Raw genomic sequence first — 23683 nt, 5'->3', positions numbered from 1 at the left:
TTTTTTCAGCACAGTCAGCTAAAACGAGAGCAGAAGTAGGAGCGTGGTGAGCATGGGGAAGACCGGGGGAGAAAGTCTGAAGGGATCTAAGGCGCTCGACAACTCACTCACGCTAACATCACCACCAACAAATGCTTTATTTGTGGTATTCTCAGAATTCTGAAAATAACACAAGCAACACTTGGTCATGTGCCGTTCACGAGGGAACCAGAAGAAGGGGTAAAATTTGCATGTGTGTAAATCGTCTGTCAACGATTTTCATATTTTAAAACATTTGATAAAACACACGTCATAAAAACAGTATGCCTCCAAAGAAGACAAAGTTTGTAAGCATAAGTGCTAAGGGATGCGAAAACCCATTGTTACCGGGTAATTATAAATTATAACATTATGCTTTAAAATTTGCACTGGATAAGGTCGGCTTTGATTATAATTCTTAATCAATAATACAGAACTTATTTGAAGATCGATCGATGTATAATATGTCGAATGGTTCAATTTGTTTATTTTTTGTAGGCAGGGAACGATGCGAGTGTCAAGCTGTGAAGCATACCCTGGTTAATAATTGCTTATCTTGTGGGAGGATAGTCTGTATTCAAGAAGGTGCTGGTCCCTGCTTCTTTTGTGGGGAAATTGTAATTATTGTTTAAATCTTTACCTTCCATCTCACGTAATGTTGGGTCAGTAAGATTAAATTTAGATTTTCTGTCCGTGTTAACAGGTGATGGGGAAAGCGGAGAGGGCAAAAGTCCTTTCCGGAAGCTCAAAAGATGCTCAGTATTTGCTGAACAAATATAATAAACTTCCAAAACCTATGGACGAAGAAAGAAAAAGACTGGCACAAGAGCAGAAAGAAAAGCTTTTAGAATATGATCGAAATAGTGTACGGAGAACTAGAGTGATTGATGATCAATCTGACTATTTTGCGGTAGAAAGTCCATGGTTGTCAGAAGAAGAAAAGCAAGTTTTAACTGAGAGAAAACAAGCGTACATGGATTCCAAAAACAGACTTAAAAGACGAGTCCAAGTAACAATTGATTTAGCCGGTAAATATATACCCTATCATTTACATTTGGTTGATTTGATGGGTTTAGTTTTACATATTACTATTTTTGATTGTTTCTTATAAAGGTCGCCGAGTTATTGAACAAGTTTCCGAAGTTAGCATTCCCGAGTTTGACTCAATGAAAATATCAACCACCAAGACGAAGGAACCAAAGAATACAGAACATGAAGACGATGTAAAAATTAAAATTGAGCCAAAGGTAATTAGCGTATTAAACTCAACGAGAGGAGAAATTGATTGATATTAAACATATTCACTTTATTTCAGTTTGTGGGTACACTTGAAAAATCGAGCAATAAAGAATCGCCAATACTGTGGAGTTATCGCATTCAAGATTCAGAATTGCAAGAAATGGTGGATTCTGGCAACTGCCTTTCCGTTTCTCAACCGTTTGCTTCCTTGATTGTGGAAGGAATTAAATCGTTAGTTTAATTTAAATCAAATACAAGTTTTATGTCATCAAAAAATATATATGCAATGTAATTAATGAAAATTAATTTCAGATTTGAAGGTCGTACGTGGTACACACCAATAAGAGGAAGACTATGGATTCATGCAACTAAAAAAGTTCCCACTCAAGATCATCTTGATCAAGTTAAAGCCGTTTACAGAAATATTGTTGGAGAAGGTGTGTATAAAAACTTCGAGTGCTAAAATTAGATTATTAATCTGGTATTAATAAATTTGGCTGTACCATTTCATTTCAGATATTGATTTTCCGGAAACCTTTCCAGTGGGATGTTTAGTTGGATGTGTTGATTTGGTTGATTGTGTCCCTCAAGAGGAGTATCTCGAGTTGTATCCAAATGGAGAAGTAGAAGATCCATATGTTTTTGTGCTAGCAAACCCGCAAATGCTTTCTGTAAAATTGCCCATGGATGGAAAACTAAAAATTTGTAGGCAACAATTTTAACAATAGTGTGGAAAATGTAAAGTATTTCTTATATTTAAACTTGTTTTTTAGATAAATTAGAGCAACATATTCATCAAGCAGCCAAAAAGATACTGGAGAAGAAAAGTTGAAAATAAAAACAGCAGCAAAAATCGCCGAAAAACTTAAATTAAAAATTAAATATTTATTAATTAAATAAGGTTATTAAATAAGTTTGGGTTTTGTTCACTACACGTTGTCAGACTTGTGTGCAACGATAATAAAGAAAGCGTTTCAACAAGGAGCTCTACATATGCCTCGTAAAAAATTAAACTTTTTGTTTCAATTTTATTGGAGACACATATAGTTGATTATTTACAAGTATACTAATTTGTGACATGCCATCAATGGGGACGAGTTAAAATAGCCCATCAACCAATTCAGTCTCGGGATCCAAAGTGACGTCGTAAAAACATGGACGCGTTGGCAGTCCTGGCATCATGGACATCTGTCCAACAATTGGAATGATAAAGCCTGCCCCCACACTTGCCGACACATCTCGAATTGGCAAAATAAACCCTTTCGGAGCTCCTTTAAGATTAGGGTCGTGACTCAAGCTCAAATGAGTTTTAGCCATGCAAATCGGCAAATGTCCAAACCCTTGCCGGGTGTAGGTCTCAATCCGTTTCTTGGCGAGTTCCGATAATTCAATGTCCTTCGCACCATAAATCTCTTGAGCAATTGTTCTGATTTTATCCTCCAAAGACATGGTAAGGGGGTATAGAAAATTGAAATTGACGGGTTGTCCACAAGCCTTTATAATGGCATTTCCCAAGTCTACAGCTCCGGCTCCACCTTTAGCCCAATGTTCTGCAACAACAGCATCAAACGCACCACAACGAATGGACAAATCTCGTATCAATTTTAGTTCCGCATCCGTATCCGTCCTATTCAAATTTTTAAAGCATTTTGAGATGTTATTTTCAGAAAATAACATTTCAAAATAATTTTCTTGAGAAGACATGGTCATACTGGAAAACGCTGCCATGTTGTTACTGTGAGACTTACTTGAAACGATTGATGCCTACTACAACTTGAACTCCAAATTTCCTAGCACTTTCAATTTGCTGTTGGAGGTTAGCAAATCCAGCTTCTACCAATTCCAAAGACTCCTGCAAGTTTAATTTACTGAATTAGCAATTTAAGCGTGAAACCACGCCACGAAATGAGGCATTGGTAGAATATGTAGTTAATTCGACCTTGTTGTATGCTTCGGGAATCTGCATTCCAGCCGTTACAGTTGGACCACCCCCATGCATTTTTAATGCCCTCACGGTAGCTACTATTACTGCTGCAGATGGTGTTAATCCCGAATATCGAGACTTGATGTTCATGAATTTCTCCATCCCTATCAGTCAGTTAATTTATTTATTGAAATTAATATGCATACCACAATTATCTAACTTAAGATGTAATCAATTTAAAAAATTACCAATATCAGCCCCAAACCCAGCCTCAGTGACGACATATCCTTCCGGTCCAACCAACTTTAAAGCGATTTTGTCAGCTATTATGCTGCTATTTCCATGAGCTATTTATTTAATAATATACTGCTATTTATTTATATAGATTAGATATATGCTATTTGTTTTGCAAAACCTATGTTGGCGAATGGCCCCCCATGCACAAGGACTGGATTTCCCTCTAATGTTTGCATTAGCGTCGGTCGAATAGCGTCCTTCATTAGAACGGCCAGGCCACCAGTTATGCCCTACGCACATAACACATATTGGTAATTGCTACTGCCAGGATATTCTCAGAGATATTTGTTTTCAGTTATCATTTACCAAATCATCAGCACTAACAGGATGCCCATCTTTGTCAGATGCAACGACCATTTTTCCAAGTCGTTCCTGCATGTCTCTCATACTAGTGGTCAACGCTAAGACGGCCATGATCTCACTGGCAACGGTAATATTAAACTGGGTTACACGGTCATGTCCATTTTCTGTGGCAGACTGAAAAAGAACTTTACTTTTAGTCGTCATTTATCATACGAAAAGAGCTTTTGGCGTCGTTTGATTGAAGTATCTTCTAACTACCTTCAGTATTAAGCATACAAATTAAATAGTTGGATATTGTCTACTATGATTTCTCTCTTCCATGGTCTAATTTTATTACGCTTTTATAATAAATACGATAGTACTTAATTAATATTACCTGTCCAATAGTAATTTTGCGCAAAAATCGGTCATTTGTATCAATAACTGCAAAAATGTCAGGTTTAAATATTTATTCGCAATTTGGTTAAATTATAGGATACCTCGATTCCATGTAATCTGCAAACATGCAACTATGTTATACTGATATTAACATGCAACTTACATTATGCAAGTAATTGTGTTACTAATGTATGAAATTACCGTTTCTGGATCGATATTTAACCTCACAAATTTTGTAATTTCATCCGCCGTAAGGCTGTTTGGATCCGTTTTCGTGATTCCCAACCGATTCAAACGTTTAAGCTGCATATTTGCATACCCAAGAAATGCTAATAAAACCTCTGCCTATCGTATCTATTTAACAAATCCAAAACTGATTTGTTGAAGTGTGTACATACCTGAATTTGGGAAAATATCCTGGTGGAATCTTTTTGGGGCACCAACCGAGAGAACAACGCTTTGTCGGATTGGGTCGCCTCATGAAACATTCGTGCATCAATCTGTGCCGCAAGTAAGTTGTTTGCGGCAGTAATAGCGTGGATGTCGCCGGTCAAGTGTAAATTGAAATCTTCCATCGGAATCACCTGCGAATACCCTCCGCCGGCTGCCCCACCTAATGTACAACATTTCAGAAATGTCCTTACATGTGTGACTTTGACTTTCAAAAATAAGGTGCAATTAATTAAGTTGTAATGCAATTGTACCCTTGATTCCAAATGTTGGTCCCTGAGAAGGTTGGCGTAGGCAGGCAAATACATTTTTCCCCAAATGTGAACCAAGAGCTTGGACCAGACCAACGGTGGTTGTACTCTTTCCTTCGCCATATGATGTTGGAGTTATCCTTATACATGAATTCACGTTAGATTAAGGTTCTTATTTAACCTGATGAATGAATCATTTAAAAATTACCCTGCAACCACAATGTATTTCCCATCCTTGACAGATTTGAGACGTTCGATAATGCTCAGGGACAACTTTGCTTTCTTATTCCCATACAATTCCAGCTCGTCTTGGTTTAAGCCAATTTCAGAAGCTAATACCGTAATGTTCTTGGGCCTTTGACTTCGAGATATTTGGATGTCACTAAAAGTACACACTTTCAATGGTTGATGACGCAATTATGACCAGACAGAGTGTGACAAAATTTAAAAAAAACACTTTTATGCCAAAGGTAAGTAGAAATACCCAAAATAAAATAAGTACCCAAAATGTTCCAATACAGTTTGGACAGAGACAATGCAATATTGCAATAATGATGGCATAAAGAATAATTCTTAGAAATATTAGTTGACGAAGCAGCATATGTGTGAAATTTAGTTTCATGCTTTATTTATTGCCAAAAATAATTTATTATACTAGATACAAATTTTAAATAATACAGACCCGTTGGCTGAGAGAATGAAAAGTTCACAGAGTGTGTCAGACCTTTTACATACTTACTTATACAGAGAGAGACAGAAATACACGATTATTTAAGAGATAGCCACATTGGCAAACGAATTACAACAGCAAGCCGGCGAGAACTGCTTTGAAGGTAAGTATAAGTTACCTCGGAACGGGGGTAGCTGTTTTCAGTGGAATTGGTGAAAAATTCCACTTGATCCCTTTTTGCAATGCTAAAGACTTTCCAGCTGAAACGAAAACACAAAAAATTAGATAAAAGGTAAGACGAGTCACCCTTTACTATTAATACAACCCTTGAAAATGATTAAGATTTATTTATACAAATCTTTGCAATGCCGAGTAAAGTATTTAATAATACGTCACACTTGCCCGAAATAACAGTGTTTTTCATCAACATGCAAACCGTCATTGGTCCCACGCCTCCTGGAACAGGAGTAATGTATCCCGCTACTTGACTGACTTCCGCAAAGTCTACATCCCCAACTAATCGTTGGCCTGACTTTTTGGTAGGATCTGTATGGAGAAATTAAAAATCATAAAGTGTGACGCATAACCATACTGTAGTCCGTCATAAGTAATTCCAAACCATAGCTCACCAGGAATTGAATTAATCCCACAGTCTATAACAACTGCTCCAGGTTTCACCCAACTGCAAGTAAAAATTAATAAATCTGAGTATATTATCATAACAGCCGGAATTAAATGTGAGATCAGAAGCAGCGTCATTTTAACTAAAGCGTATGTAATCGTTCTGTTCGTACTTCCGCCTCGTCCAGTATTACAATACAATACATAGATGTAAATATGTTCATACTAGAGAGATTTTGCTTTCTTTTTGCCATTTAAATTTATAATTATTTAAGTAATACGACTATCAATTCGCAACCTTATGTATGCATCTAATCTAGACAACCTCACCTGCCTTTCACCAATTCAGGTTTCCCAATGCCAACAACCACTATGTCTGCTTGCCGTACCTATAGTTTGTTTAATTAGAAAACAATACTTATTAATTCTCAACTCTTAATTGAATTAAGTTAAATTTACCTCGTCAGCAAGATTTTTAGTTTTAGAATGACAAACAGTCACAGTTGCATCGTGCCACTTTAGCAATTCAGCTACAGGAGTGCCAACAATTTTACTACGGCCAAGAACAACTGCTTTTGCGCCTTGGATAGGAACGCCAGTCCTAAAATTATCCATGAAGTAGTGTAGATAGGTGCGTACGTTGGTTATCCAACGTATTTATGTACGAAATTCAGTTTGGTTTGGTAAAACTTTCCATAAAAAATACCTTTTGATCAATTCAATGCATCCGTAAGGCGTGCACGGCATAAATCCAGACTTCAGATCACCAATAGCCACACGACCCTCATTGACAGTACACAGACTGTAAAAACATACAAAATGGTAATATCAAGTTAAATGGTCGATAATGCCAGCTGCACAGTCAACCAATATATGCACGAAGATGGTAAGGAGGTGTAAATCTTACCCATCAACATCTTTAGATGCATCAACAGCGTCAGTCACGCGATGAGAGTCAATTGGGTTATCAGCATCCAATGGCATTTGCACGATAATTCCATGAATATTGGGGTCCTTGTTAAGTTTGTCCAACTCTTCCAGTAACTGCATTACACAACAAAATCGTAATGCAAGCACCGTTCTTAGGATTAGTCTAACTTATGTGCATTCATGGTTTTAGTTAGATATATGCAATGACCCAGTTTGGTTAAGATTTGTTCAAATTCGTTGACTTACCTCGATTTCGGTTATAGTCCTTGGTAGTTTTACATGTTCAGCCTTCATTCCAATTGTTGTAGCTAAACAATTTACGATAAAATCAATTTGAGTAAGGAACATTAAACAAATATATGGCTAGGCGTTACAGATTAAACCATTAAACTCACCAGCCTTAATCTTCATTCTTATGTAGACATTCGAATCTTCGCCTGAAAAATAAAGTCAGTAATTCAAATGCATTGTACTGTAAATTTTTGTTTTGGTGTGCAATTTTTTTGTGAAGTTAAATTTATATTTAAAACTTTATTTGCAACTCACGTCCACCGACTTGAACAATTGCGAGACCAGGAAGAAAGTTGGGATCAATTTCTTTCATGCGCGTCACCTCTTCAGCTAGTTGTTGTTGAATCTCCCTGCGTAAGGTAATTCTTTACTAAACTATCAGGGGCTCAAACAAAAACATGCAAATACTAATTTAAAAAAACATTTTGCTTACTTTGAGACTTCAGTCCCGGAAATAAGCTGAGCAGACATTTTCGCTTTGTAGTATTTTGTGTTGTCTACAGCCGAGTATTCTGTTTGGAAAGTAGAATAGCTAGAAATTGATCTGGAATTATTATAAGGTCTTCTTTTTAAGGAAATTTCTTTCAGCCAACGGGTATTCAGCCAATTATAAGACGATCTAGGATGATGATGATGATGACAAGTTTGGAGGAGGAGGCAACTCGAATGACTTGGTATTCTTTGACACTTCCAGAACTGGTTGTTGTCCACGTCCAAGGCCAACCTTCCTGTTGTATATCAATATATTTGTGTAAGCAGATATCAGATATCACATGATTATTATATGAGGGTTAGTTAAAAACAAGTCCTTCTCAAATCTAAATCCTTGCAACTGGATAGGAGCTTAAATTCTCAATTTACATGAGCAGATAAAGACGTAAACTAAACCAACCAGTTGGCTTTCTTACATTAATAACGAGAGACAAACAGTGACTTGTGACTTGCTAAATACTGATTGAACGTGGTTTTAGTTAAAGTTATTTGGTTGAAGTTTGACAAACAAGCATTTCAATATTAGAAGGCACATATTCCCTTACAATTACAATGAGTATCATTTTTTCTTTCCATTGATGCAGTGCGTATTAATATTCGTACATACTAATTTTGTATTACCATGTTATTTACGAATTGAGAGCAAATGATGACTCGATAAACGATAACATGTCTTGTGATTATTGATCAATTTAAGTCATGCTGTCACATTTGAGGAGTCAACTGATTTGATTGACTTTTATTGTATGTTTATTCTGTTAAAATATCTTCTTAGAACTTACGCTCTTCTCCAGAAATGATATGCTGGACCGATTGATAAGCATGGATACGATTGGGTTGAGAAACACGTTGCGTTAATTGAACAATCCATCGCCATAATATTTTATGTTTATTAAAATTTAATCCCCCAGTGCTCATTCAATCAACGAAGAAGATAGCCAAACCTCACTCGTCACAGGTTTCAACAATGATTACTTAGGTGAATATGATTTGAATTAAAACAATGAAGAGTGAAATAAAATGTCAAATGAGCAAAACGTGCAAAACCTCGTGCATATGATGCAATATGCAATACATGATCCCGGTTTTCGCACCTGGATGATCCAGCCAAACAACACACAGACTCAATGCACAATGAGAACGAGTTGTTTTCCAGAAGAAAGTTCAGCGTATGATTTTTTCAACTTTCTCCTCACTGAATTCACCATGCACAAATATTTTAATATTGTCCGTTTGGTCATTATTAAATATGATAATGATGAATGATTTCGTGTGCTAATGTATGTGAAAAAATTATGAAGAAATTAATGACCAATCTTATTTATTTCTTCAGTCTGCATTTTTTCTAAATTCTTCATCGTAACAAGTAACAATACAAAAATATGATTTGGAAAACCCAATCATCAATCATTGGTGATAAATGAGGTAGGTTCAAGGTTGATGACACCGGTTACACAAAATGAATCAATACTTAGGCTAAATTATTTTTAGTAATAACAAGTACATGACAGACAGGGAATAATATTGTTCGGTAACACATATTTTTAACAATGCACTCGATAAACTGCAAATTGAATAACTTGTCATTTCGTCTAAATATTAGTGGTACATCATCAAAAGTAACAAAAAATGTTTACACATTACATACCACAAATAATTCATTCTTAATAGTAAGTCTGTATGAATAATACAACGCACAAAGCATATTTATTCAGGAAGGCAAGTAATGGCGTAAGACTAATTTGCTAAACATTATATATTTATTCATACTCAGAAAATACAATTTTTGCACTATATAATGATTTCACTACAGGATGCTACTACTCAGCTACTGCTATTACTACTATCATTCTCATACAGTCCTTCGCACCTTTCTAATAACCTGAGCACTGGATTAATATTGTACGGCCACAAACCCCTTTCTGTAAGTCTACCCACACTCATTCGGAGGCGAATAAGGACACTCATCGTGTTTTCCAAGTCCCGACCACAACTGGATACAAATTCTGACCAATTTTTGAACACAAATTTTAGAAAGTAGAGAAAGTACGTGAGAAAATGAGGAGTCTCAGCTCCTCTTAACCAATCCAAGATAACTGTATTGTCATTTGAAATTTCACCGAGCAGGGCTACAAAAGTTTTGACAGGATGAAAAGATTCCTTAAAATCTGCAGGAATTTCCATTTTCTCATGGAACCCACGATAAGAGTCCAATGTGCACATCATAGCTTCAATTAACGCATCGTCTTGATCGACGAAAAGCTTGATGATCCACTCTCCAAGTGGGGCAGCAGGATGGAATGGTTGGACAGATTTTACGTATAAATCCAACTCTCGAAAGACATCACGGATCGAATTTTCAACAAATGCCATGTCGTTAACTTCAGATTCTGACCCCGAATGAATTGTTTCATCCATCGACGACGTTCCCTCTTCATCACTGTCAATATCATCAACACGGGTTTCTTGAACTGTAACTGCGACACTTTTTAGGACGAGTAGGACCACTTTTTGTAAGAGCGGCCGATTCCCAAATGTTGCATCAAAGGATTCGTCAAGCTGAACAGCATTTATTGATGGCCCGATATATATTGTTTGAGAAATTGGCAAAGCTCGTTTTGGTTTTAAAGGTATTCTTTGGTTTTGCTGTAGAGTTGCTGTGCTGTTACTTGATGATGCTACGGGACTGAAAGACGTAGGATTTACAATTGTAGTTTCTGTTGTTGAACAGGAAGCAAGGGTAGATGATACAGGTGTATAAGTAGAACAAGAAGTAGTGGAGGAGGAGGAGGAGGACGGCGACGACGACGATTGTTCTGTTTCTGCTAAGGACTTGGATGATAATGGAATACCGTTGTGATCAAGGATTGATGAAGATGGATGTGGCAGAAGAAGAGACGCTGTAGATACTGGGGGTATTATACATGTTTTGTCCCGAATTGTATGACTTTCACTCTTGCACTCCCAATCAACAGGTCCAACACAGGAACTACCACCAAACCCAGAAAATTCTCTCGTGAATGGAATCCCCTGAAGAAACTGTCGACTTCTGACGCAACGGATAATTAGATGAGCCAAATCGCATGGCTCTTCGCTTGGGACATCTTGGAGTGCAAGAGTTCTGCCATAACACAGGACTTCGTTGAAAACATCGGTTAGTTTCGACCATATTATTGGAGGTGAATTTGGATTTAAGAGGGGCACAAATGCTTCCAAATGCAAATAGTAATGTTTTGTATCAATTACGCTTATGCTGCAAAACAAAAAAAGCATGATATTATTATAATTTCATCAGCTTTCATGCGTTACTAAAAATTAAATTAATCTGTTAAATTGTGGCCGCTTACCTATTATCTCCTGATATAATTCCAAGCCATAATTCCAAAAAGGTTACAATAGGAGATTCATTTGCAGGTTCAAAATGTGCCATCATAATTTGGAATTTAGTTAACAGTCTTGTCCACCAGTTCTCTAAGGCTTTGACACATAATGTTTTCACCTCATTCTCAATAATTTCGGTATCAACTTCTACTTTAGGACAACTTGCACGTAATTGGTAAGCTTGCAATGCTGCTGAACTTGTTGACTCTGATGGAAAGGTGGTGGATTTTGATTGTGATACGTCTGTCATTGTCACATCCGACGACTTTAAGCTGCCTTTTCCTCCATCATCGTCAGCATTACAAGAATTAGAATTGTTGTAGTCATCATCATTCTCTTGGAGAAATATAGGTGGTTCACTAATATATTTGTACTCTACTACTCCTCTAATAACGTCAAGTATATGTGTTAATTTTAAAGGATTATCCGTTGTAATCATAACATTATTAAATAACTCGTCAATTATTTCATTTAAGTTTGGAAGTCGTGTCCACATTAATAATGAAACTAAACACTTGGAAGTGGCAGCTGTCACAAATTTATCCGTTGAATCAAGACATCCTATTAGCATTTCCCAACTCCCTTCATCCATGGATAGTTCGGATGACATGTCTAGGATCTTCTTGCAAATAAACCCGTTAAACTGTTGTTTGAGCGCTGTGTCAATTAACATATGAATTGTACTGATAAACTGCAACGAGTAACTGCAAGACAAAATACAATAAATAAATAAATAATAAAATTATGCTTTATGATCATACAAAGTCAAGTCTAAACCATCATATCAAGAAAATTACTTACTCGCGAAGAAATCGAATATCTACGGAACAACTTGATGCCACTTGTTCATTTGGTGGAAATATAGGTCGCTGTAATTCTAGGATTCCAACGTTGCATAAACATCCATTGGGAAGATGTTGTTGTAAAATTTCTAAATTATGTGACCACAAGTTCCAGTCTTTTGGCGTCAAGTCCGCCAACTGAAGCTTTGGTCGCTTTAGAGCAGGACCTTCCATCTTGATATCTATTTTATACACGATGCACCTCAACGCACTCACTAACTTTTTAAGGAAGATTGTCACATTTTTAGTTTTCACAGTTCGTATAATAATTTAGAGTTTATTTCCACAAAACCCTTAGTTTATTACTACTAATTCAGGAACTAGTTCGCATCCACGCTGTGACATGATTGTAGCGAATGTGACACGATCTGGTAGATTCACAAATTATTTCTGGAATATTCTTTGCTTCCTTGAACTCAAATTCGTCCTTTAAAATGCGTTTCAAAAGATCAAAGCTATTTGAATCCGACAAGTCCAGGGACTGAAAAAATAGATAGTGATTGATTAATTTTAAAAGAATTACTTCTAGAATAAAAAATGTTACACTTACATTGTCGAATTTTGTATTCCAATTATAATCCGCCGATATTATAAGAAATCCACCTTCAAGGACAATATTTTTTAGGGATGCTATAAATGTTAAAGGATCATCCAAGTCTTCTAAACAGTTTTGTAAAACAACAACTTGAAACTTTCCAAGGTAAGTCAAAGTCTGTTCATCCAAGTCCACATTGTCAAATTCTATATTTTCTTTGTTCTGAAATAAAACTTGGGTTGAAATATTCGGCCTGACTGAGAATTGTGGGGTTGAGAATAATTGCGGATAAGAGCTCCGCTCGTTTAAAGCGTAGCTTACCTTTTTCCGTATATCCCCCGACCGTTTGAGAGGAAATGGACCAGTAGATGTGATTGGAGACTTGAAAGTTCTTGGCAATTCTTTATATGCACCTTCTGCTGGAAAACTGTGAGTTACGGTCGTAAAATTTTGGAATTGATAGCATGTCACAACTTGAGAAAATGATGCTTCCACGCCCTTGACCTCTTCGAAAATGGTTCCCAATGCGAAAACCAGGTATCCAGTTCTACTGCCCACAACTAGAGCTTGTAGATATCGCTTAGTCTGAAAATTATAATAAGCAAAATAACATTACCTCTGAACTTATTTTATAGGATTAATATCATCATCATCAATTATGTTTCGATGCTAAGAAGAATTTTATTACGTGTTCAGAGACGAAATTTGAAATAAATTTGAGAAAATTTTGTGGAAAAGCGAAGAAATTGTCAGGAAGTTCATGTAAATAGCTTGCCCCAATGGGATCAGCTTCCAAGCAAACTTGTCTGAAATTTCCGTATTCTTGTTCTAAATATGATATCAGGTGGAGGTCAGGCTCCCCGTCGCCTCCGCCCTTGAGTCTTGGTCTTCTCGATCTCCGAGAGCTTGAACCTAGCAAATACTTGACAATAGCATAGCACGCACCTACATATCGAAAGGAAAAATAAAGAACATCTTAAGTAAGGACAAAAGTTAAAGTTCAGGCAAGTATCAGACTAATTATATTGCAATTACGATTAATTTTATTATAATAGTGAAGTGAGTAGAAAATTCAAATTGTGAAATATTGAAATATAAGCAATGCAATTTAAATGAAATAGAGGAAGTCAACGCGCAACTTACCTCCTCCAAGTACTGCTCCCACAGTGACTGCAATGTTTGTGTTTGACACGGTCACTTGCCATCCAAAGATTTTCATTCCGTTCTTTTTAACTGTGACCAAAAAATGGCAGTTCACTCACATTCACAAATTCTGATTAACAATTTCACAATTTAGTAGCAGCCTCCCAAAGTAATTTAACTTCTCACTCCAACCCTGGTTCTCTCAGTTGGCTCCTTGTCTCACATGCTTAGATAATACAGCTAACTACTGATAATGATAATGACAATTAACAATTACTAATTTAAATTGCACTTTGAACTTAAACTTCTTCTTGAATTTTGCTGTGTTGTGGAAAATCCAAATCAAATTCCTTTCGTTTGAATTTTCCCTTCAGTCAAGGGTTGCACTTTCCCCGTAGTCAAACGCGTCATAAAATCGTGAATTGTGGAGTTTCATGATGTTTGCTTATCTTTACATTTACGGAAGTTACACATTCCTGAACATGGTGTGGGAGCTTTTGTGTTCCATTTGACTGAATGGGACGTCAGAATTTGATGAGATTTATTCAATTATTTACACCACGTACAGTTGGTGAGTGAGACAAATCAAATATTATGATGAAGAACAAAAATGAATGAATTTGACATGTTTATTTATCGGTCGGTGTCAATATAACTGAGACACTAGTGGCACAACCCATTGTTCCCCACCGAGTATTTCTTATGAGTCAATGAAAAAATAAAAATGCGTGGTAATTGTATCAGGATCACGATAAGTTGTATGTTCCCGACTTCTTAATCACAACCGACCTGGTCCAATGAGATGATGTTAAGAATTAATTTCAAAATATTTCGTAATATTCCGAGACACAAAGATCTTCTTCTTATATTGAAGCGTTCTTGCTCCTTTGAAACCGACTGAAGATTTCAGTTCAGATTTTTTGGTTAAGGTCAGCGTAACCTACGCGATCCAGCCAAACCCCAAGCCACGCCAACTTTACTCCCTTGGAACAGTGTAGGTAGATAATAACAACAGCCCTTTGGTCTTGTGAATGAAGGGCGAAGGGTAACTTTTTTGACATATCAACTTTGCCTGATGGGTGGTGGGTTTAGGTACGTGCACAAAAAAAGGAATAAACAGTACCGCACATCCCACAAAGCCAAAGGTAGCTACATAGCTGGGTTAAAAAGTAGGCTTATAATTCCAATCCAATTCCATGTGCAGCACCCTGTGGACCAAAGATGATGGTCCATGGCTCCGCTAGGAGAAAACTGATCAGAGATCATGGGAATTGAGATTTAAGGAAGAACGAAGGTAAAGTTGGGGGATTCCGAAAGAAGATGAGCGGATATAACAGGAAGACAAGAAGAATAAGGGTTGCTTTTGCTTGGCTGGGGTTGGTTCTTATTTCTTGGTTGGTGCTTATGGGCTCTTTTCATGCAAGATTTCTCATAAGATTTCGTCTCTGGCAAGTTTTTTGTTCATAGAAATAAAGTTGGTTCGAGGTATACCGACCGACATACCGTAGTGGCCAGCACATCTTCAACAACTTGTTCCAAACCACCTAAAAGAAACATACATCCAACCACACAGAGTTGCTTTGGTTTGCTAGTTGCAACTGCTGGGTTGATGGGCATTATTTTTTCATGAGGTTGTTAGTTATTAGGTGCAGGAAAGCAACATTTACAAGTTTGAACTTTAAAAACACAATATTACACTGAGCGTCGTACCTTCCAGTACAACACGGGAACAAGAACGGATGAGATCTGGCGAGCATGAAGGCATAAGGGATGGACGAGAAGGATATGGGAAGAGGTTTAGTGGTTGAAGAGAGATGAGGTAGGAAAAAATATTATAATTCAACGGATGAGAAGAAAACCCTTTGGGATTATAGGATGACAATACATGGAGTTTTTCTTATATTATTTAAAAGTGTAGCATGAAACCATTTTGTTCCTAAAATCGAGTGGTTCCGGTGGTATATGAAAATATTTTGATAAAAATAGTATGATTTTTTCATATTTTCGGCTGGGCAATACAGTCAAGATTATGTAGTATGTGCACTGTTCAGGAATTGGTTGGTAGAAAGAACTTGTGAAAGCACCTTTCGGTAAAGATGAGCAGTCCAAATTGTAGCATTATCTTAGTCCATCCTGGACCATGAAAGTAGTGGTTTTCTTCAGCCGTATGTATGTATATTTGTTGCATCTCGTAAAACACTTTTTACACACACACTAACAATAAGTATCATTTTGTTTGTACATGGAAGAGATCGAGTCTATCGAAGATTCAACTCTTCATCAGTTTCTCCTCTCTCTGGTTGATGATGATGATGCCTTTAAGATCATTGTATTCTGCCCAATACGGCATCGTTCCTAACTTTTTTTTAAATACAATTTCTTTATTCAGTGGCATCCAGCTAGCAAGCCCTTCAAGCAAGATGATCATAATTTTATGCAGCAGGGCATCTCAAGTGCTCTCCTTCCACTTTTAACAACTTCAAAAGTATAGAGCTGCATGGCCTGGAGCGAAAATCAAGGTCAGGTGTTAAGAAGGCTCAGGTTAAGCGTTGTTGTTCAGTTCAGAGAGTTCGTCATCGAAATATGAAAAAAAACTTGCAGGAAAATGGTGAGTTGAAGAAGAACATACATAAAGTCTAAACATGTTACGACGGCCACACGAGATTAGATTGAAAAATCGGGCCCTCTGAAACGTAGAGCTTTTTTGGGTAAAGAAATGAAATCCAAGTCAAGGCAAATCTTTCCGGAGGAAAAATTCAATGAAATTCTAATACAATTTTAGTGCGGAAATCCTACGATATCAATAATGTAATTTTATGATATGATAATGCCAGAAGGTAGTTTGTAGACGTTGGAGGCAAGGTTCCTTTGGTCTCTTCTTTTGTCGTTGTGATACATAGGCTGAGCTGACATCAAATTTGTTTTCCTCCCTGACATCGAAATTTAAAATAATATCTGAATCTACGAGCGGAGATTGACTATATGATGGACGGCAACTACTTAAATTTTGATTTTCATATTTGTCAGACTTGTACTTTCAGACACTTGTACTTGTACTTGTACTTACACTTTCAGACTTTTATAATGCTCCTTCTGTTGTCGAAAGTAAAACCACCCCATTATGATTTTATTGTTTATTTACTTCAAGTCGATAATGAAGTATGAAAGTGACTCATTTTTTTTTTATTTCAAGTAACAAACTTTTTCTTACTCTTGCATAATCTTAATCTACCCTGATGTGTATGTAATTATAAGCTTCTACATACAGACTTATGTATACTATATAAATACAAATACAATGTATGTATTTATAGTTTTTCCGACTCACTGAGAAATATCAGATATTAACGAGGTAGGCAGGAGTCCTGTCGCAGGACATGACTAAATATGAACATGTTAGCTTCTGCCTTCGCCTTTGTTTCATGCAGCTTCTTCAGTTTATCTGTAAAACTTCTAACTCCGTGAGTTGTATAATGAAATCGTGATTTACCAGAGGTTGTCTATTTAGTTGACTGCTTTCCTGCACCTTTTTTCAACAGTTCTATAGTAAAGTCAAAAAATTAGCTTTGCTTCATTTTGTTGAGTTCAAATTTTACACCAATTTTTAGCTTATGTAGCTCCATAGATTGGAGTTGATTTTGTTAAGAACAAGTTAGCTATGTACGTGTATGTACATAACCTAGGAAAATAATGTGCTCAGCCGAGTATCAATAATGGTTTATGGATTCTTGCTTATTGCGATTATAATCAAGGGTTGTAAATTGGATTACAATGTAAGATCTTGTCCATTTACGAGCACGATAGTCTACATTTCTTGCTTGATGCTTTTGAAATATATCCATGTTTTAATTGAACACTGTACTTCATAACTTATTTCTATCAGCATACATCAATTTTGGTACAAAGCATATATGATTTAGCATGTCCAGTAATTTCCTAAAATATATGCACTCACTACATACATACATATTTTGTCCAGAATTACTTTGTCTACTCTATTTTCAGTTGTAGCAATCAAGAACTTCTGAATTTCTGACCTAAGCAGGGCCAATTACAACCCAGGCCTTTTGTCTCAACTCTGGTTTTTATTCGGCTCATCGTATCCTCAGTCACAGAATGTTTTTGATCCCATTCTTTCTTTCTACATACGAATACATTCATGTCCCATCGTGCAAAATAATGTTAATAATTGTTGGAAACATGGAGTAATTTTGATTTTCAGAGCACAAAAAAAAGTTTCCTCTCCAGTCAAGTAATTTCAACAATATCGGATGTAATCGCGATTGCTGATTACTTAATGGCGCTTGTAAGTAATTTGGAGCGCGTGTATGTATGTACATATGTGCAGCAAATAGTATGAAACAGCAAAAGGTTGGTTGGCAGTGAGACAAAGAAGATGCTGGATGCAATTTTGCCCCTCCTTGTGTAACTAGCAAGTTTATGATGACAATAATGACATTCTCTTGTATTCTTCCCCGTTGTATCCAAACTGACTTGAAATATTTCCTGAACTTTGACTTTTACGTCTTCATCTGCTCTTCTTCTTTTAAGAGAGCTAATCTCCTATGGTAGGCTATTTCCACAGCCTTCCATTTCTTCCGTTTCATTATTATTGCACATAGGCAGGCACCATGCCTTCATTTCCCACAAACTGAAACTCCAATCAAATGTAGCAGCAGCCGAATGTCACCATTGTTCACAAACACACATATTAACAAACTTATAGCTTTTGTTCCATAACTAAACCACATAAAAGGAGATGACAACGTGGTCCACGGCTAAATTTCTACGACTTTCAACCTATATTCGGAATGGCGATAAAATGAATCTGTACCTTTTTGACGGAAAATGCGGAATATGATACTGCAAAATGGTACACACAAGAACTTATTTATGTACGTATGTACATATGCGTTGGTGCATTTCACTGAATCCGCCCTGTAATTAGCGGCCTTCTTTGGAACAGATTGATATTTGGAGATGGAAAGGATATCTTTTCACCATTTTTTCTTTGACTTGACTCATTATCTCATTAAGCAGTTGAAATTGGTCAAAACAAGCGAGAACCGCCCTGTCAAGATAATCATCCCATTCCGGTTTGGTTTCTAATTAACGAAATGCCCAATCAATTTGCTTTCTTTGTCTGTTGACTGCTCATCGCATCGGCAAGAAGGGATTCAATCAATTATTTTTTTCTACTTGATTCCATGGGTTTCTTAAACTGCGGTTGTGGATGGATAAGACGATAGCTCATGATTGCTGTGTGCGTATGAATGAGTGTTGTGTGGGACGGGTGTGAACTGAAGGCTCAATTTTACCCTGCATGCATACCTTGCTCCAGTTAATTGAAACGTGATCCTTTCTGTCAGATTGATTCCCCTTTGAGAAAAAACTGTCACTGTAATTGATACCTCTGACGTGCCTTTAGAGTTTGATAGAAGAGTCCCTGTCTTCGCTTTTATTGTCTACCACGACAAATTTGGTCGAGTTTTGACATTTGATTATGTAAAAGGGAAAGCGAGAACTGCTGGATTGCTAACAAATTGGATGTTATATAATATTTAAGGCCAGCTTGACATTTGATTTCATTCATTTTCACCTGTTTTTCCAATTTTATTTTTTCAACTGATTTCTGGTTTATTTAAATTTCGCTTTAATAAATTCCAAGATTATATTTTTACGAGGAATGGTGATTTGCAGTATAAAATTCAAACTGTAAACCAATCACTAAAATCCCATTAAATATTTGTGTAAAGTAGTTGAACTTCTATGAATGATGTACCTTATGCACTTGTTATTGCTCGTCAGTGCAGTAAATAAAGGGAAGCAAGAATTCAGCCGCATTTGTGTGACACGAGGGTGCAGATTACTTCCCAAATATATAGATCTACGCATGGTATGTACTTCCCGAGGAAAAGGTGGAGATGTTTTTATTACTCGGTGTGATGCATTAATTTTGACAGATTCCAGGTAATAATTTTTCTCTCAACGCTCAGGAGAATCATCCAGTGGTGAGCATGGGCAATAAAACATGGACCATAAAATAAATTTATTTTTCGATTGTTTTATAGTTTGAATTGCAATGTTGCACCTACACTCGCATAAGTAAGCTCACAGTTCATCGCGTATGATCTTCGTGCCTTAATACCTTAAAATTTGTGGAGCACCATGAAGCTGTAACTCATTTCAAGTACCACAGGGTGGGGGCTGCTTTTGGGTTCTTTGGCTGTACAATAAACTTTGGTTGATGCATTTAATTTTAAAATATCCTGGTCTCAACTTTATTACTTTCTCATTTCCAAATAAAATTCCTATGCGTATCTTTATTTCATTTCGAGACAGCAAGCTTTATATAATGACAACTTAACTCATCCAACTTTAATTGTTATATTTTGATACATTGACTTTTACAAGGTTTGTTTAATTGCTAAAAAATAAACCTGCCCTGACAAATAGACACCACGGTTCTCCATTAATATTATCCACTTGAATATTTGTCGGAGAGAAAATTACTTGCCAGTATTTCAAAAGGTATGTATGTACAATAAACGTGTTTTTGTGAATGCATGTACATATTTACAAGACAAGTGCTAACCTCATCACCACTCCCAAATACAGAACGTATGTAAATGCATACATATGTATTTCTCCGACGTTCCTAACTCATCAACTCAATATGAGCGACGACACATTTTATTGGTTATCAGTGTGAGCCGGGATGCGACCACGTAGAATTTCGAGTTAACCCCGACAATACAAGTTGTCTAAAATACGAACAATTAAGGCAAAGTTCATAGTACTGCTGGGTATCATAAACCTGTCTTACTTATCGTAATTTTAAACTAGATTTCTTGTTTGGTCAGTGAACATTATCCATAAACGTGCCATTTCATTTTGTTGCTTTCGTTATATTGTTGCACTCTTTTGAGATCAAGATACGGGAAAGGCTTTTCAAATGAGATGAAGGTTGATTGATTCATAAATTATTTGATACATAAATTGAGTACGTGAATATATTTATATGTTTTCCACACGAAAGATTACAGTTTGTGGATTACGCATACACACTTATTGAACAGGGGGTATTATAGTCAGTGCAATATACAATTGAGATTGTAGGTTTCATGTATGTATGCATGTATCTGTAAAACTTACTTATCTAATGTTGCACACTATCCTGAATCTTAAACAGTAAACAGAAATTTAGAAAAGGGTTTACAATAATAAGTAAGCAAAGCAGAAATCGAATTCCAGAAATTTCTTTCTCATACATACATGTAGTAATGTGCAGTAATATGGATGCATTCGTCATCCATCACAACTCATACAAAGCTTTCTACCGTTGAACGTAATTTCCTTTTTTGCACTTCTTAAAGGTAAAACAATTTTGGCAAGTACGCTTGCAAAAACTAGTTTTCATTCAAGCATACCCATGAAATTGTATACCTGCCAAAGTTATTATACCTTGAAAAGTTTTAACAGATCCCACGATCAGCTTGTCAATTTCGCATTGCAAATAAATCAAGCCTTCTCCTTCAAACCTATTATCAGATCATACAAAAATTAATTTACGAGCAGAGCAATGATCTTTAAAATTGTTGTATGGCAATGTCATTACTATTGCGTATTAGCTCGTAACCCAAAAGTTTTTTTAGAATGCTAGTTATTTGTAAGGGACATAGTTTGCTGTTTTAAGTAAACATTACATATTTAGTTTTCTTTAATTTTTAGATTCCGGATGTCTGTAAAAATCTAAAAATGTATATAAGACTAAAATATCTTGAAACTGTCAATCATGATGGGAGTAGGTACTTATTTTTGGTGCTCTGTAAATATACATACATATGGTATACATATGTAGATACATATATACTAATTATGACTCGTGCATACTACTACCTACATATAGTACGTTGCATAACTCGGCATTTAACATTTGTTTTGCATTATCAAACGTTAAGCGTGTTTTACATTGTCATTTTCTACCATTTTGTTGGTATTACGACCGACTTGGTTACTTGAATGCAACGTGGATGGATGGATGGATGGCTAAATATTCATTTGTTAGGAATGGGAACAACCACTTGGCAAATGTCATTCGCCAATGGTTTAATAGATACTGTTGCTGACTTGGGCATGTATTCATGTAAGTATGCATAAGACTGATCCTGAGCATGTGCCTCCTCCTCCTCGGTGTTGGCAGAGTCATTATCTTCGTCTCATTCCAGTTTCGGTAAATATTTGTTTACCACCAAGGAATTTGCAAACATTAAGCCCATATTGCATTCCATCCCTTTCTCTTCAATTTGAACAAGACAACTGAACGGTGTTGACGGTGTGTGCCGTTGGCAAAGTTGGGATCCCATATCCCACGCCGTTGCGGAACAAAACCAAGGGTGGTGGACTTTGCATACAATGACGATGACAAAAGCTGCTAACAACGAGGAAGGAAATCTTTGAAAACCGAAACTCAAAGTCACTGTTTAAGAATTTATCGCTTCTCTGCCTTTCATTAAACTACCAATCACCACACTTCAAATTTAATTCCAGAGACTTGGGAACAATACAAACATTCAGGTCTTTGAGACATCAATTGTAAATGATAAAATTGTGCTTAAAATTTAAGGTTAATGGAAAATCGTTGTATTCTGCTTACTAACGTATTTATATGTGAAAGTTCTTCAAACGGGTAACTTTACATTGTTGAACAAAGGAAGAGAGATACATACAATTCTACTTTTACATAAGCAAGAATTGTTCATGTGTGCTGCTCCTCAATTCGTCACCTGTGCTTTTATCAAAATTGCTCTCGCCAAGAAATCTTTGAAGTATCGATTAACTTTGCTCCAGTTGTTACTCACTCACTTTTACCAATCTCTTATCTATCTTTCCCCCTCCTTCGCCACGGCTCTTGAAGACTTGACTTGGGTCCTACTTGATTTTTGACAGTTGACGTTTGCCATTTAATTTCAATACAAAAATGAGGAATGTCTGCAGATGAAGTGGATGCTTGAGCGATGGCAGGGCTAATATCTGCTCTATGCATGCAAGTTTGTAGGTATTTGCCACGCAATAAACAGCATATGTGTACCATTCATAAATCATGCACATGAGTTAGACATGGCGACGTATTCCTTTGTTAGCAAAATATGTAAAGAGGATGATACCTTCCAACGAGTCAGAGGGCGCCTTAAACCGTATAGAAAGCTATCGAGTGAACGTACGCCCTCTGACTCGTTGGGATAGGCATTTCACCCAGCCTAGAATTGTACTCACTTTCTGTGGTGGCTAATTTTTTGACCGGTAGAGCGCTCACGGACACAGCATTTTTATGCAATTTCCTACTTAACGACAAGGTTTAAATCCATTGACCACTTTGGGCAAATACAAGAAGAGCAAAAATCGCCCACGTGTTTTGTGAGGCTATTGTATCGTATGTGTGTGTAGGCATAATGCGAAGTAAGTAACCGAAGGGAGTAACAGAGCGAAGGGATGTGGCGATGTGTGTGAAAATGAAATGCTATCACGGATTCTTTATTGAATAACGATTTATCACCTTTAGAGTATAATCCATCATTGTGTCTTGGTGTTTGCTTAATCCTTTCTCGTAAGTCAAAGATAAGGCAACCATAATATAATACAATACATAGTGATGCCATGCTGTGAAAGTAGCCAATAGAGTACGCACTGTTGAAGGGGGCCACAAGGGATTGCCGTGCTATATAGTACGTACATAAATACATATTTATACACAAACAAGGTACTACATATTTATATGTGTATGTGTATCTAAAAGTTCGTATGTACTTGCAATTCATTTCCCTGTGGCGTCCACTTACTTTAGTTTTTCAAGCCAAAAACAACTATGTAATGATACATACAACCCCTGGCTGTAGGTCGGTTTATCCGGCTGACGCT

The 23683-nt window shown here is 36.6% G+C and overlaps 3 protein-coding genes across 4 annotated transcripts; 1 reads left to right on the top strand and 2 right to left on the bottom strand.

The window, feature by feature from the left end:
* Positions 1-131: 131 nt before the first annotated feature.
* LOC110845339 (activating signal cointegrator 1) lies at positions 132-2247 on the top strand. The gene is made up of 8 exons (XM_022091740.2): positions 132-369; positions 517-635; positions 722-1046; positions 1132-1265; positions 1334-1488; positions 1570-1694; positions 1774-1962; positions 2031-2247. Exons 1-8 carry the CDS (start codon positions 303-305, stop codon positions 2087-2089), a joined length of 1173 nt encoding a protein of 390 aa, XP_021947432.1. The 5' UTR covers positions 132-302; the 3' UTR covers positions 2090-2247.
* A 4-nt stretch (positions 2248-2251) lies between these two features.
* Positions 2252-8959, bottom strand: LOC110845338 (C-1-tetrahydrofolate synthase, cytoplasmic). Its single transcript, XM_022091739.2, has 24 exons — positions 8647-8959; positions 7806-8100; positions 7628-7722; positions 7477-7518; positions 7328-7389; positions 7059-7195; positions 6858-6953; positions 6611-6752; positions 6482-6540; positions 6160-6212; positions 5933-6076; positions 5709-5790; positions 5069-5242; positions 4864-5000; positions 4558-4772; positions 4361-4462; positions 4261-4276; positions 4158-4204; positions 3785-3955; positions 3597-3708; positions 3430-3528; positions 3197-3345; positions 3006-3109; positions 2252-2884 (listed from the first exon to the last, which is right to left on the bottom strand). Exons 1-24 carry the CDS (start codon positions 8780-8782, stop codon positions 2356-2358), a joined length of 3198 nt encoding a protein of 1065 aa, XP_021947431.1. The 5' UTR covers positions 8783-8959; the 3' UTR covers positions 2252-2355.
* A 209-nt stretch (positions 8960-9168) lies between these two features.
* LOC110844040 (protein lines) lies at positions 9169-15019 on the bottom strand. Of its 2 annotated transcripts, XM_022090149.2 has the most exons (7): positions 13766-15019; positions 13311-13567; positions 12944-13207; positions 12638-12844; positions 12047-12568; positions 11212-11949; positions 9169-11117 (listed from the first exon to the last, which is right to left on the bottom strand). In XM_022090149.2, exons 5-7 carry the CDS (start codon positions 12259-12261, stop codon positions 9689-9691), a joined length of 2382 nt encoding a protein of 793 aa, XP_021945841.1. In that variant the 5' UTR covers positions 12262-12568; positions 12638-12844; positions 12944-13207; positions 13311-13567; positions 13766-15019; the 3' UTR covers positions 9169-9688. The 2 variants fall into 2 exon arrangements, with proteins under 2 accessions (XP_021945841.1, XP_021945842.1); XM_022090150.2 differs by lacking the exon at positions 13311-13567.
* Positions 15020-23683: the final 8664 nt, after the last annotated feature.

The sequence above is a fragment of the Folsomia candida genome, unplaced genomic scaffold, assembly GCF_002217175.1.
Source record: "Folsomia candida strain VU population unplaced genomic scaffold, ASM221717v1 Fcan01_Sc002, whole genome shotgun sequence".
NCBI classification, from domain to species: Eukaryota; Metazoa; Arthropoda; class Collembola; order Entomobryomorpha; family Isotomidae; genus Folsomia; species Folsomia candida.
The sequence above is the reverse complement of the archived record's forward strand: the minus strand, read 5'-3'. Positions and strand labels throughout refer to the sequence as shown.